Below are 12,944 nucleotides of genomic sequence, written 5' to 3'. Positions count from 1 at the left end.
CCTGAACACAGACGCGAAAGTGGGACCGCTTCTGAGTCACCCACAAGGGCAGCCTTCCTGGCCGCTATTTCCCTGCTTCGGACGTCGCTCTTCCGCCCTCAAGCGGCCATGGCATTCCCCCTCCCTATCATCAGGTAGGCGGGAAGAAGCGCAACTCCGCCCCGTTTCCACAGCTTCAGCGCTTGGGCTCTATCCGCGAGCGAATGAGACGCTGGGAGGAGCAGGAGGGGCGGAGCTCGGCTCGGGTTCCCTCTTTTTCTCCGGCCGGCGACCTGCAGTCTGGGTAGTTGCGGTTTGGCAGCCTGCTCGTAAGGTTGGTGGGGGAGAAGAGCGGTGACAGCGGTCTTTGCATGGTCTCTGCTCTTCCCGGAGCACTCCTCAGCGGAGTTATCGGCCTTCCGCGCTGTTCTCCTGGAAGAGGCTGTTAAGAATTAAGGTAAGAGGAGAGGCAGAAATGTGGTGGTGGGCCTGGCGAGAGAGCGAAGGGCGGGGCGCTGCCTGTTTGGCAAGATAAAAAAGTGACGAGGCGCGTAAGATACGGTCCTTTAGAGTGGGGTGGAAAGAAAAACGCCGCGTGGAGTACAAAGGGCTGAAATCTTGTTTGAGACGCATTTGGCAACAAGGATATTGAAATGAAAGCCATCGTTCTAATTTCAGTGGGGCCGCGCTTCAGTCTTTGAGTTTTCCGGGAGTGTTTTATCACAAATCTATCGTCCCAATCAATGGCGAATGTTTTATTTTGTTACTGTCAAGGGAATATTTGGGGTCCCAATTTGAGCGGGAGTTGCGCAACAACAAATCAGAATGAAATCTAGACACGCTCTTTGGAAAGGAAAAGGTTTATTCGAGAACGTAAAGACAACCCCCCGAAGGTAAGCTACAAATGGGGATATAGAGACCAGGTACTTTTATAGGGAAAGTGGTTTTTGGGAAGACGTGTAGGGTGACTGTGTAACTCCAGTGTGGAAAGGATTTTAATTAGCTTTTCTCCTATTTACAGACTTCTTTTTTCTGACAGTATGGGTTAAGTTTGGGCAACTCATTTGTGGGTTCAAGGAAGAATGTGTAAAGGATTTACCTGTTGGCTCTGATTTGTGCAGGTTAATTAGTTTAGTCTGGTCATTAATTACAAGAGGAAGAAGTGGATTAGTGATCTTTGTAAAGTGATATTCTACTCTCCCTCCCTCCCTCCCTCCTCCTCCTCCAGCCAATTTTACTTTCATATAAGACAGACCTAAAAAATGGGTTCAAGATTGCTAAATTCCAATGTTGCTCTTTCTTGCAGTAGCTTTTCATCTTTGAATAACAGGAATGGGCCTAATTGTGCCATAAATTCCATATTTCCCCGACCAGTTTGGTCAGGATGTGCCAACTAAATGGTAAACATTGTAGTTTAATACATCTAAATTTGCTCTGATTGATGTGTTTGGGTTCATCTACCTATTAAGCCTGGGGTCATTAATTATCACTGTGGCTATGTTAACATGAGATTAAGGATGGCAGTTGTATCGTGTGTACCAATGCTTGCAGAGCAAGAGGATCCAAATGATCATATTTTTCTACACCTTGTCCACTCATGGTTTCATGCAGGAAGCAAAGGAGTTAATCTGTCAACAGTCGCAATAATGGATATGTTAAATTTGTAGCTTGCAGTACTAAAAATATTGCAAACTTTCCTTCCAGGGTATATCCCACACTGAAAGATATTTTTAAAAGTTCACTCATATAGAAAATGAGAGGAAAGGGAGTTTTTAAGAACCAGGAAGAGACACAAATTATTCCATACTTGCAGTGGATATTTGCCAAGCTGAAATGAAAAAAATGCTTCCTGGAGTGATAGCGATAGAAAAAAAGAATAGCTGTATTTTGCTTCCATTATATTCCGTACAAGATGCTGCACCTGGAATGACATGAGCAAAGGACCCTTATAAGTTTCAATAAAAGAAATATCCTTAAATGTTTTGTATCTGGTTTAGGTGGCAAGTGTTTTTGTGCAATTATCTGAACATTATGTTAAATGCGGAGGTATAAATATATGTAATTGATTTATGCCTTTCTGTTGCTGTTCTCTTTATTTGTAGGAGACAAAAGCTATATATACTTTTTAAATCCATTAGTGCCTTTGTAATGAAATACCTTTAAAATGTTTTTTAATCTATTTTGCATTCAGGGTTCATCTCTTTCCCAATAAGATCATAAACTTATAGGAATTTTCTCTTGCATGCATTCACACATGCACACACACAAACATTGTATCCTTTGTTTCAGAGTGTAAATTCATTTTGTTTATTTATTTATTTATTTATTATTTATTCATTTGTTTGGAAGAGGGCAATCCAGCCCTCCTTTCTCCCTTGCTGTCGCTAAGGACATATAGTCCTGATTAATGATTATTCAATTTCATTGCTGAATGTCTTTTTTCTGTGTTCATTTATGTGTAACTTAAAATAAAATAATGGTTCCTCTCTTCCCTCAGGAAATGGCATCTCCAAAATCCCTAGTGAATATTCTGACCTTCACTTTTGGATCTGCAATTGGTTTTCTCCTATGTTACTTACTGTTTAACTTAAGATTAGACGAACAAATCAAGGTTGAGCCTCACATTCTTCATAATGATCCTCATGGCCATCATTCAGATAATGATGAAAACAATAACCTGAAAGGACAAATGAATTTCAATGCTGACGCTGGGCAACATAAAGGTATTTATATATTTGGAGCAGTTTTTTTTATTTTTCTACATCATAAGTACCATGTTTACTTGAAAGATTGTAAATAAAATTAAAAAATATTGTTTATGGTGATATTTTAAATGCTGCACTCTCAAGAAAAGAGCTGATCTAAGTGATCAGTTAAGGAGCACCCATTCAGCAACTGTTTGAAGTTGCGATGTCGTTGAATGAGTGGTACATATGACTGGTCTTTGAAGTTCTAGGTGTTGCATTGCCTCTGTAGTCACATGATTGTGATGGTTTCCAGTGTCCCACAATCACAAGATTATCCTTTGTGAGTTCCCTTGCCAGCATCCCACAAGCAAAATCAGTGGGAAAGCTGGCAGGAAAGGTCACAAGTTACTCCTGTAAGTGGTTTCCATTGACTTTTCTTCAGAAAAATATACTACAGGATCTCATATTCTGTAGTGTATACCCACCTGCAGCCCCCTTTCCTGCAGTCCATAGTTCAGGCATACCTGCTTCCTTTTGTGCAATGCTGCAGCATCTCTCCCCATCTGGTCAAACTTATGCTGAACTGCACTAACCCATTTCCCACTTTGCTGTATTCCTGTGGTGCCATACCACTCCATCCCTTGCCTCTCAGAATTGTGTATATTTATTTTATTTATTTATTTTAATTCCATTTATATCCCGCCCTTCTCCGAAGACTCAGAGCAGCTTACAAGCTTAGCAGTAGCCTTCATTCTATGTATATGCCTGCTTGTTAGGGCTTTCACACACACACCCCAAGCGGCATTATTACAAAGTCAGCTTAATTGCTCCCAACAATCTGGGTCCTCATTTTACCTACCTCGGAAGGATGGAAGGCTGAGTCAACCTTGAGCCTGGTGGGATGCGAACCTGCACTAATTGCAGGCAGCTGGTGTTACTTAAGGAGGCATTAGCCCACTGCTCCACCAAGGCTCTATTACTGATTTTTGTGAAGGTTAAATTTAATAACATATCTCTTCATACCTTCCACAGATGAAAATAAAAATGTTGCTGAAGACTTGTACCAGAAGGTAAGAATACTTTGTTGGGTGATGACAGGCCCCCAAAATCTGGAAACAAAAGCCAAACATGTCAAAGCTACTTGGGCCCAGCATTGCAACAAAATCCTATTCATGAGCTCTGAGGAAAACAAGAACTTTCCAACAGTGGGATTAGAGACCAAAGAAGGCAGGGATCACTTATACTGGAAAACTATTAAAGCTTTCCAGTATGTACACGAACATTATTTTGATGAAGCAGATTGGTTCATGAAGGCAGATGATGACACCTATGTTGCACTGGACAACTTGAGATGGCTCCTTTCAAAATACAATCCTGAAAAGCCCATTTATTTTGGGCGAAGATTTAAGCCTTTTGTAAAACAGGGCTATATGAGTGGTGGGGCAGGATATGTGCTTAGCAAAGAAGCTCTGAAAAGGTTTGTGGATGCCTTCAAAAATAACAAATGTACTCATAGCTCTTCCATTGAAGACTTAGCATTAGGCAAGTGTATGGAGAGCATTAATGTTGAAGCTGGAGATTCTCGGGATACAAGCGGCAAGGAAACCTTCCACCCATTTGTGCCAGAACATCATTTAATCAAAGGATACCTTCCCAAAAATTTTTGGTACTGGAATTACAACTATTACCCTGCTGTAGAGGTATGTTTTATTATTGGGGGTGATTATAAAGATTAACATGACTTATTAAAAATCTTTTAACTTTGTTGAACTTCTGTAATTGCTTTTTTGCATCAGATGCAGGATCCATATAGTCTCCTGACGTGTTGGATATTACCATGATCTCAGGCATAAATTTTACTATTTCACAACAGATGTTTTCAGAATGGGAGATATCTGAGCTTTATATGTGGAAACTCAGTAACATTAAATTTAATATTTCCTACTTTTAAAATATACTAGGGAGCATCCATATATGGAAGAGATTGAAATATTTCAATTTCCCTGATGTGAATCCACTACACTGTTATGAACCAGCTGTATACAATTCATATTCAGAGACCAAATACAGAACAAATACTCTCAGAACCATCATGATTGAAGTTAGAGTCATCTGATCTACATTTAATTAGCAACTGTTTTCTTTTTGCCTTTTGATTTTGTTTTTTCTTTTTCTTTTTGTAGGGCCCTGGTTGCTGTTCTGATCTAGCAGTTTCTTTTCACTATGTAGATGCTACTACTATGTATCATTTGGAATATTTTATTTATCATCTCCGTCCATATGGTTATCGGTTCAGATATAATCCTGATCTCCCAGAAAAACAGAATTTAAGTGAGACCACAAAAGGTGGTATGAACATCAAAGCTGAAGAAAATCCTCTGAAAGCTTCTAAATAGGGAGCCTTATTCAGCTAAAAATGGCAACTTGAGTTTCCTAAGCATATTTCCAAAGTGTTCTTTTGTATCCTTTTCTAATATGTGGTACACTTTTTCATATGCCAAGGGACTGCATGCAGTACCACTTTCAATCTTCAATTGAAACAAATACTTTTGTTCCTTTTCACACATGGACCTTCAACATTGCCGTCCATTTTGTTAGGATTTGAATGTGTTCTTCTCGTTATGTAACTAAAATTTCACTTTATTTCATTTATTGAACCGGAAAATGATGAAGACATTCATGAAGTCAGCTGAAAAACCGGCCGGATCGAAATTGGTTGAAAGAGTCCAAATTTAAATAAGATTTTATTAACAGCTTGAACACTTTAATCTCATTTTTTGTATCACAGCCTAATTGTATAGGTAGCCGAAAGTGAAGTAAATATTGTATGTAGATATGTGTAAATAGAACAATTGTTGTCTAAACGAAAGGAAATATTTCTTGAGATTACTGTTTTTAATTTCTTTTGTTTTGTTCTTTTGAGTTTTCTCTGAAAAGAGAATTCAACAGGACACAAGTATTCATAGAAAGTAGGTAGAAATATACATGTCCAAATTTAATTCTAGATATTAACTTCATAGAGAATATTAACTAATGTTCTAGATTTAGTATCTTTAGCTTCTAGTTTGCTTTTAGAGTTACATATATTAAGATTCACTAATATTTTGATTACAACTATTGACAACTTTTTTCATTCTTGATTTGTTTCTTAACATACCAATCAGTTGGGAATTAGGGATATGTAAATGTTTTGAGCTTCAAATACACAATAATACATTGCACCTGGAAGCAATGGATGTCCCATTGACCAATCAAACAGTATATTGAAATTGAAATATTTTACACACCAATATTGACTGGACTGTGGGAGAGTTTCTGCTATAAATATATATACTTTACTTTTCATCATAGTAAGAATTGTATTTTTACTAAAATAACCAACAACCCTTAAATGTTGATTCATTGTATCGGAAATTTCAGTTTTTCAACAGAATCAAGTTTCTAAATCAAGAAACTTCCAGCAGTATAATTGTTTCCAACAGTTCAAATTCAAATACGATTTTTAAAATGTTCAACACTTTGGTCTGTTTTTTTGAATGCTTTACAAATGGTGTCCAAAGCAGAGATATAAATATCATTAATGTAGTTCTGTAAATATATTTCAATACTTGAAATGAATGTTGTCAAGACCACATAAATTTTTTTTTCTTCCGATTGCGGTTTTGGTATTCTGTTCCTTTTTGAGGTTCCTCATGTTCCAGAGGACAGAAGCACTTATACTGTGCTTCCCCTGGAAATCAGAAACAATAGGGTTAGATGCTTTTTAGTTAATCCTCACTAACATTTTATTACACTGTTCACAATTTTATACATCAATATTTACTATGAATTGTGCCAAAAAAAATTACTAGTATGAATACGTATTTTTCCTTTTTTTCATCATTTTGCTCACAACTATTTTCACTTTTTACTCAAAAGAACCCCTTCAATTTATTTGATTATTTTTATTGGAAATTGGTATTTTGCAAAAAAATTAACTTTCTAAATCAAAGAGACCCTTTATCCAATTAAGTCAGCTGACAAGACCCCCAGCATCTTATTTGGCTCCAACACTTCAGATTTAAATACAGTTTTTTTCAATGCTTCAACAATTTGGTCTTTTATTTTTTGTCTCCAATCTTGCATACCTAAAAAACGATTATCCGAAGCAGAGGTGTAAATAGAATTCCTTTAGTTCTGTAAATATATTTCATTTCTTGAAATGATTGTTGTCTAGACCTTATAAAATTTTATTTCTTCCGATTACGATTTTGGTATACTGTTGTTTTTTGAGGTTCCTCTGGAATTCATATTCCGGAGGATCTAAGAAGTTCTCATAGGATGCTTCCCCTGGAAATCAGAATCCAGAGGACATAAGAAGTATTCATAGGAATTAGGTAGAAATAAACATGTCCAGGTTTAATTCTATATATCCCGAACTGGACTTGTTTATATAAGAACGTTAAGTAATGTTTCTGACTATTTCTTTTAGCTGTTTCTACTTTTAATTTTGGGTTCGATGCTTTTTAGTTAATCCTCACTAACTTTTTATTAAATTTTGACAATTTTACACATCAATATTTACTATGAATTGTGGCAGAATTTTTTTTTTAGTATGAATCTATATTTTCTTCTTGTTGTTGTCATTTTTGTCAAAACTATTTTCATTTTTTCCTCAAAAGAACCCCTTCAATTTATTTGATTATTTTTATTGGAAATTGGTATTTTGCAACAAAATTAACTCTCTGAATCAAAGAGACCCTTTATCCAATGAAGTTAGCTTCAAAACCCCCAGCATCTTATTTGGTTTCAACATTTCAGATTTAAACATGGTTTTTTTCAATGCTTCAACACTTTGGTCTTTTTTTTGTCTCCCATCTTGCATAGTTAAAAAATGGTTATCCGAAACGGATGTGTAAATAGAATTCCTTTAGTTCTGTAAATATATTTCATTTCTTGAAATGATTGTTGTCAAGACGACCTAAATTTTATTTCTTCAGATTACTGTTTCGATTTTCTGTTGCTTTTTGACATTCCTCTGGAATTCATGTTACAGAGGATCTAAGAAGTTCTGATAGGAAGCTTCCCCTGGAAATCAGAATCCAGAGGACATAAGAAGTATTCACAGGAATTAGGTAGAAATAAACATGTCCAGGTTTAATTCTATATATTCCGAACTGGACGTTTATATAAGAATGTTAACTATTGTTTCTGACTATTTCTTTTAGCTGTTTCTACTTTTAATTTTCGGTTAGATGCTTTTTAGTTAATCATCACTCATATTTTATTACACTTTTGACAATTTTATACGTCACTATTTACTATGAATTGTGGCAGAATTTTTTTTAGTATGAATCTATATTTTCTTCTTGTTTTCGCCATTTTTCTCAGAACTATTTTCATTTTTTCTCAAGATAACCACTTCAATTTATTTTGATTATTTTTATTGGAAATTGGTATTTGGTGACAAAATTAACTTTCTAAATCAAAGAGACCCTTTATCCAATGAGGTCAAGCTGACAAAAACCCCAGCATCTTATTTGGTTTCAACACTTCAGATTTAAATACTGTTTTTTTCAATGCTTCAACATTTTGGTCTTTTTTTGGTCTCCCATCTTGCATAGTTAAAAAACGATTATCTGAAGTGGAGGTATAAATAGAATTCCTTTAGTTCTGTAAATATATTTCAATTCTTGAAATGATTGTTGTCGAGACGATATAATTTTTATTTCTTCACGTTACTGTTTTGGTTTTCTGTTGCTTTTTGAGGTTCCTCTGGAATTCATATTCTGGAGGATCTAAGTTCTCATAGGAAGCTTCCCTGGAAATCGGAATCCAGAGGACATAAGACGTATTCATAGGAATTAGGTAGAAATAAACATGTCCAGGTTTAATTCTATATATTCCGAACTGGACTTGTTTATATAGGAACGTTAAGTAATGTTTCTGACTTTTTTTCTTTTAGCTTTTTCTAGCTTTAATTTTGGGTTCGATGCTTTTTAGTTAATCCTCACTAACATTTTATTCAATTTTGACAATTTTATATATCAATATTTACCATGAATTGTGGCAGAATTTCTTTTCTATTATGAATCTGTATTTTCTTCTTCTTTTCGTCAGTTTACTGAGAACTATTTTCATTTTTACCTCAAAAGAACTGCTTCAATTTATTTGATTATTTTTATTGGAAATTGGTATTTTGCAACAAAATTAACTTTCTAAATCAAAGAAACCCTTTATCCCATGAGGTCGAGCTGACAAAAACCCCAGCATCTTATTTGGTTCCAACACTTCAGATTTAAATACGGGTTTTTTCAATGCTTCAACACTTTGGTCTTTTTTTGTCTCCCATCTTGCATACTTAAAAAATGGTTATCCGAAACGGATGTGTAAATAGAATTCCTTTAGTTCTGTAAATATATTTCAATTCTTGAAATGATTGTTGTCGAGACAATATAAATTTTATTTCTTCAGATTACTGTTTTGGTTTTCTGTTGCTTTTTGAGGTTCCACTGGAATTCATGTTCCAGAGGATCTAAGAAGTTCTCACAGGAAGCTTCCCTGGAAATCGGAATCCAGAGTACATAAGACGTATTCATAGGAGTTAGGTAAGAAGTAAACATGTCCAGGTTTAATTCTATATATTCCGAACTGGACTTGTTTATATTTGAATGTTAAGTATTGTTTCTGACTGTTTCTTTTAGCTGTTTCTACTTTTAATTTTGGGTTAGATACTTTTTAGTTAATCCTCACTAACATTTTATTACACTTTTGACAATTTTACACATCAATATTTATTATGAATTGTGGCAGAATTTTTTTTTCTATTATGAATCTGTATTTTCTTCTTTTCGTCAGTTTACTCAGAACTATTTTCGGTTTTTCCTCAAAAGAACCCCTTCAATTTATTTGTTTATTTTTATTGGAAATTGGTATTTTGCAACAAAATTAACTTTCAAAATCAAACAGACCCTTTATCCAATAAAGTCAGCTGACAAAAACCCCAGCATCTTATTTGGTTCCCACACTTCAGATTTAAATATGGGTTTTTTCAATGCTTCAACACTTTGGTCTTTTTTTGGTCTCCCATCTTGCTTACTTAAAAAACGATTCTCCGAAGCGGAGGTGGAAATAGAATTCCTTTAGTTCTGTAAATATATTTCAGTTCTTGAAATGATTGTTGTCTAGACCTTATAAAATTTTATTTCTTCCGATTACGATTTTGGTATACTGTTGTTTTTTGAGGTTCCTCTGGAATTCATATTCCGGAGGATCTAAGAAGTTCTCATAGGATGCTTCCCCTGGAAATCAGAATCCAGAGGACATAAGAAGTATTCATAGGAATTAGGTAGAAATAAACATGTTCAGGTTTAATTCTATATATTCCGAACTGGACTTGTTTATATAAGAACGTCAAGTAATGTTTCTGACTTTTTTTCTTTTAGCTTTTTCTAGCTTTAATTTTGGGTTAGATGCTTTTTAGTTAATCCTCACTAATATTTTATTCAATTTTGACAATTTTATACATCAATATTTACTATGAATTGTGGCAGAATTTTTTTTCTATTATGGATCTGTATTTTCTTCTTCTTTTCGTCAGTTTACTCAGAACTATTTTCATTTTTACCTCAAAAGAACCCCTTCAATTTATTTGATTATTTTTATTGGAAATTGGTATTTTCCAACAAAATTAACTTTCTAAATGAAGGGAACCCTTTATCCCATGAAGTCAGCTGACAAAAACCCCAGCATCCTATTTGGTTCCAACACTTGAGATTTAAATACGGTTTTTTTCAATGCTTCAACACTTTGGTCTTTTTTTGTCTCCCATCTTGCATACTTAAAAAATGGTTATCCTAAATGGACGTGTAAATAGAATTCCTTTAGTTCTGTAACTATGTTTCACTTCTTGAAATGATTGTTGTCAAGACAATATAAATTTTATTTCTTCAGATTACTGTTTTGGTTTTCTGTTGCTTTTTGACGTTCCTCTGGAATTCATGTTCTACAGGACTTAAGAACTACTCGTAGGGTGTTTCTCCTGGAAATCAAAATCCAGAGGACATGAGAAGTATTCATAGGAATTAGGTAGAAATATAGACTTGCAGGTTTAATTCTATATATTGACAACTGGACTTGTTTACATTACAATGTTAAGTAATATTTCTGATTTTATTTCAGCTGTTTCTAGTTTCAATTTTGCGTTAGATGGTTTCTATTTAATCCTCACTAACTGTTTATTACAACTTTTGACTATTTTACACATCTCTATTTAATATGAATTGTGGCAGAATTTTTTTTAATATTAATCCATGATTTTTTTTCATGATACCTTAGAATTATTTTCATTTTTTCTCAAAAGAAATCCTTCAATTTATATTATTTATTTTATTGGAAGTTAGTATTTTGCAAGAGAAATCAATTTCTAAAGAATTATTCTTTGGAATTTGGTTGAAATAGACATACCCAATTTTAATTCAAGTTAAATACATTTTTTTTCAAATCTTTAGTCTCTTCTTTTGTTTTTTAATAGTTTGGATTATTTAGGTAATGTGAATTTTTGTTCACGCCAAACAAATTTTTTTTGTTCAGATTCTAGAAGTGTTTTTAAAATCAAAGCTGAAAAAATCTTCTTAAAACTTCTAAATAAGGAGCCTTATTCAGCTGAAAATGTCAAAATGATTTTCCTAAGGATATTTCATAGTGTTCTTTTGTATCCTTTTCTAATATGTTGGTTCATTTTTCATATGTGCGGGATTGTATGCAGTACTACTTTCAAAGTTTTGATTTACTGACACATAGAATCAATCTTCAATTGGAACAAATACTTTTATCCTATTGACAAAAGATCTTCAACACTGTGGTCCTTTTTACTGTTGTTTTTCTATTTTTTCTCAAATATCTTCAGTTTATTTGCTTTTTTAAATTGGAAACTGATGTTTTTCAAGATCTTCAAGTTTATCTGTTAAGTCAGCTGACAAAACTCACAGCATCATTCTTTTTTGCAGTTAACCAAATTTAAATACAAATTTTTGTAAAATAGGTAAGAGCCCAAATTTTAAATTCACAATAATAGATTGCTTTTGTTTACTGGCTGTAATGGATGTTCTTTTGACCGTTTAAAAAGTGTTTGTAATATTTTATTTTATTATATAATACTTATTTACTATATTATACTTTATTATATTATATTATACCATACACTGAACTGTGACACAATTTCAATGTGTGTGTGTGTGTATTGAATCTTCCTGTTTTTGTCTTGATGCTCCAGAATTCCTTACTCAAACAATCCTGCTAAAAATCATTATATAAGTTTGTATTTTATACTTTCTATTGATAACTTAAGATATGTAGTGCATAACACTTTCTGGCTAAATTATTTTGCAAGCCATACTTTATATTATTATATATTTTTGAATTAAGTTACAATGCTGACAAATTAAAGTGTTGATTTCACAATTGCACACAGTTTTCTATGGCTTTTTTGCTTGGAATATTGTTTTTTGTTGTCTTACTGTACAGTATGTCTTAATGATATGTCACATATAAGGAACATTTGTTTGAAGAAAATGTGAAGTAATTATATGTTATAAATGTGACGTGGAGAATTTCTGGAAACTAGAATTAAAGTATACAAACACTTTGCTCTACATGTCATTATTTTACTGTTAGATTAATCATGGGGAAAGTTTGAAGAAACAATTCACTACCAAAATTTCATAAAGTCTCAGTGACTCCTTTGCTGAGATAAATATGCAACTATTTTTTATTAGCAGATTAATTTTAGGATCAGATGGCATTTAATAAGAATTTTATTGATGCTTCTATATATCCTGCAATTTCATGTGTGTGTGTTTGTGTGTCTTACCCTCTCTGGCCTCTACTGACAGGAGTGAGGTGGAGCCTGTGGCCTAAAGGTTAATACAGCTGCCTAACATGCAAGCTGCCCAGGTTTGAATCCCAGAGGGGTAAGACTAGCTGATCAAAGCTAAGGAGCTTGAAATAGCTATACTAGTCTCCCTTTAACTCTTTGTCAGTCACAAAATTTTGAATACATATTGAATATATATGTGTATATATATGCATGTACATACACACACATACACAATTTCTTGTTTTTATTTATATAAATATAGCTTAGGTAGTATTCATATTACGTACCCACAAAGTATTTTTTTCCAAATATCTAGTGTAAATTACCATTAAATTATATGGTTAGTCTGCGGAGAAAGCAAACTAACGCCTTTTACATAATCTTATATACCCAAATGATTCTTAATTATTCAAAAAGTAGTT

The 12,944-nt window shown here is 33.8% G+C and overlaps 1 protein-coding gene across 4 annotated transcripts; it reads left to right on the top strand.

Annotated features, from left to right (window-relative positions):
- The first annotated feature begins 250 nt into the window (after positions 1-250).
- C1GALT1 (core 1 synthase, glycoprotein-N-acetylgalactosamine 3-beta-galactosyltransferase 1) lies at positions 251-12,281 on the top strand. 4 transcript variants are annotated; one of them, XR_014494097.1, is made up of 6 exons: positions 251-436; positions 754-872; positions 2,477-2,702; positions 3,699-4,366; positions 4,850-7,139; positions 7,874-12,281. XR_014494097.1 is itself a non-coding variant. In XM_083376355.1 (5 exons), exons 3-5 carry the CDS (start codon positions 2,480-2,482, stop codon positions 5,060-5,062), a joined length of 1,104 nt encoding a protein of 367 aa, XP_083232481.1. In that variant the 5' UTR covers positions 251-436; positions 754-872; positions 2,477-2,479; the 3' UTR covers positions 5,063-12,281. The 4 variants fall into 4 exon arrangements, 2 of the variants coding, with proteins under 2 accessions (XP_083232481.1, XP_083232482.1); XR_014494098.1 differs by having other exon boundaries at positions 4,850-7,800; positions 8,534-12,281; XM_083376355.1 differs by having other exon boundaries at positions 4,850-12,281.
- Positions 12,282-12,944: the final 663 nt, after the last annotated feature.

The sequence above is a fragment of the Vipera ursinii genome (genome assembly GCF_947247035.1).
Source record: "Vipera ursinii genome assembly, chromosome: Z".
Classification (NCBI taxonomy): domain Eukaryota; kingdom Metazoa; phylum Chordata; class Lepidosauria; order Squamata; family Viperidae; genus Vipera; species Vipera ursinii.
Note: the sequence above shows the minus strand (reverse complement) of the source record. Positions and strands in the feature narration are given on the sequence as shown.

Coding starts and splice junctions, on each gene's coding strand:
- C1GALT1 (XM_083376355.1), top strand. CDS start 2,480: ATGGCATCTCCAAAATCCCTAGTGAATATTCTGACCTTCACTTTTGGA. Junction 2,703..3,698: donor TGACGCTGGGCAACATAAAG/GTATTTATATAT, acceptor TACCTTCCACAG/ATGAAAATAAAAATGTTGCT. Junction 4,367..4,849: donor ACTATTACCCTGCTGTAGAG/GTATGTTTTATT, acceptor TTCTTTTTGTAG/GGCCCTGGTTGCTGTTCTGA.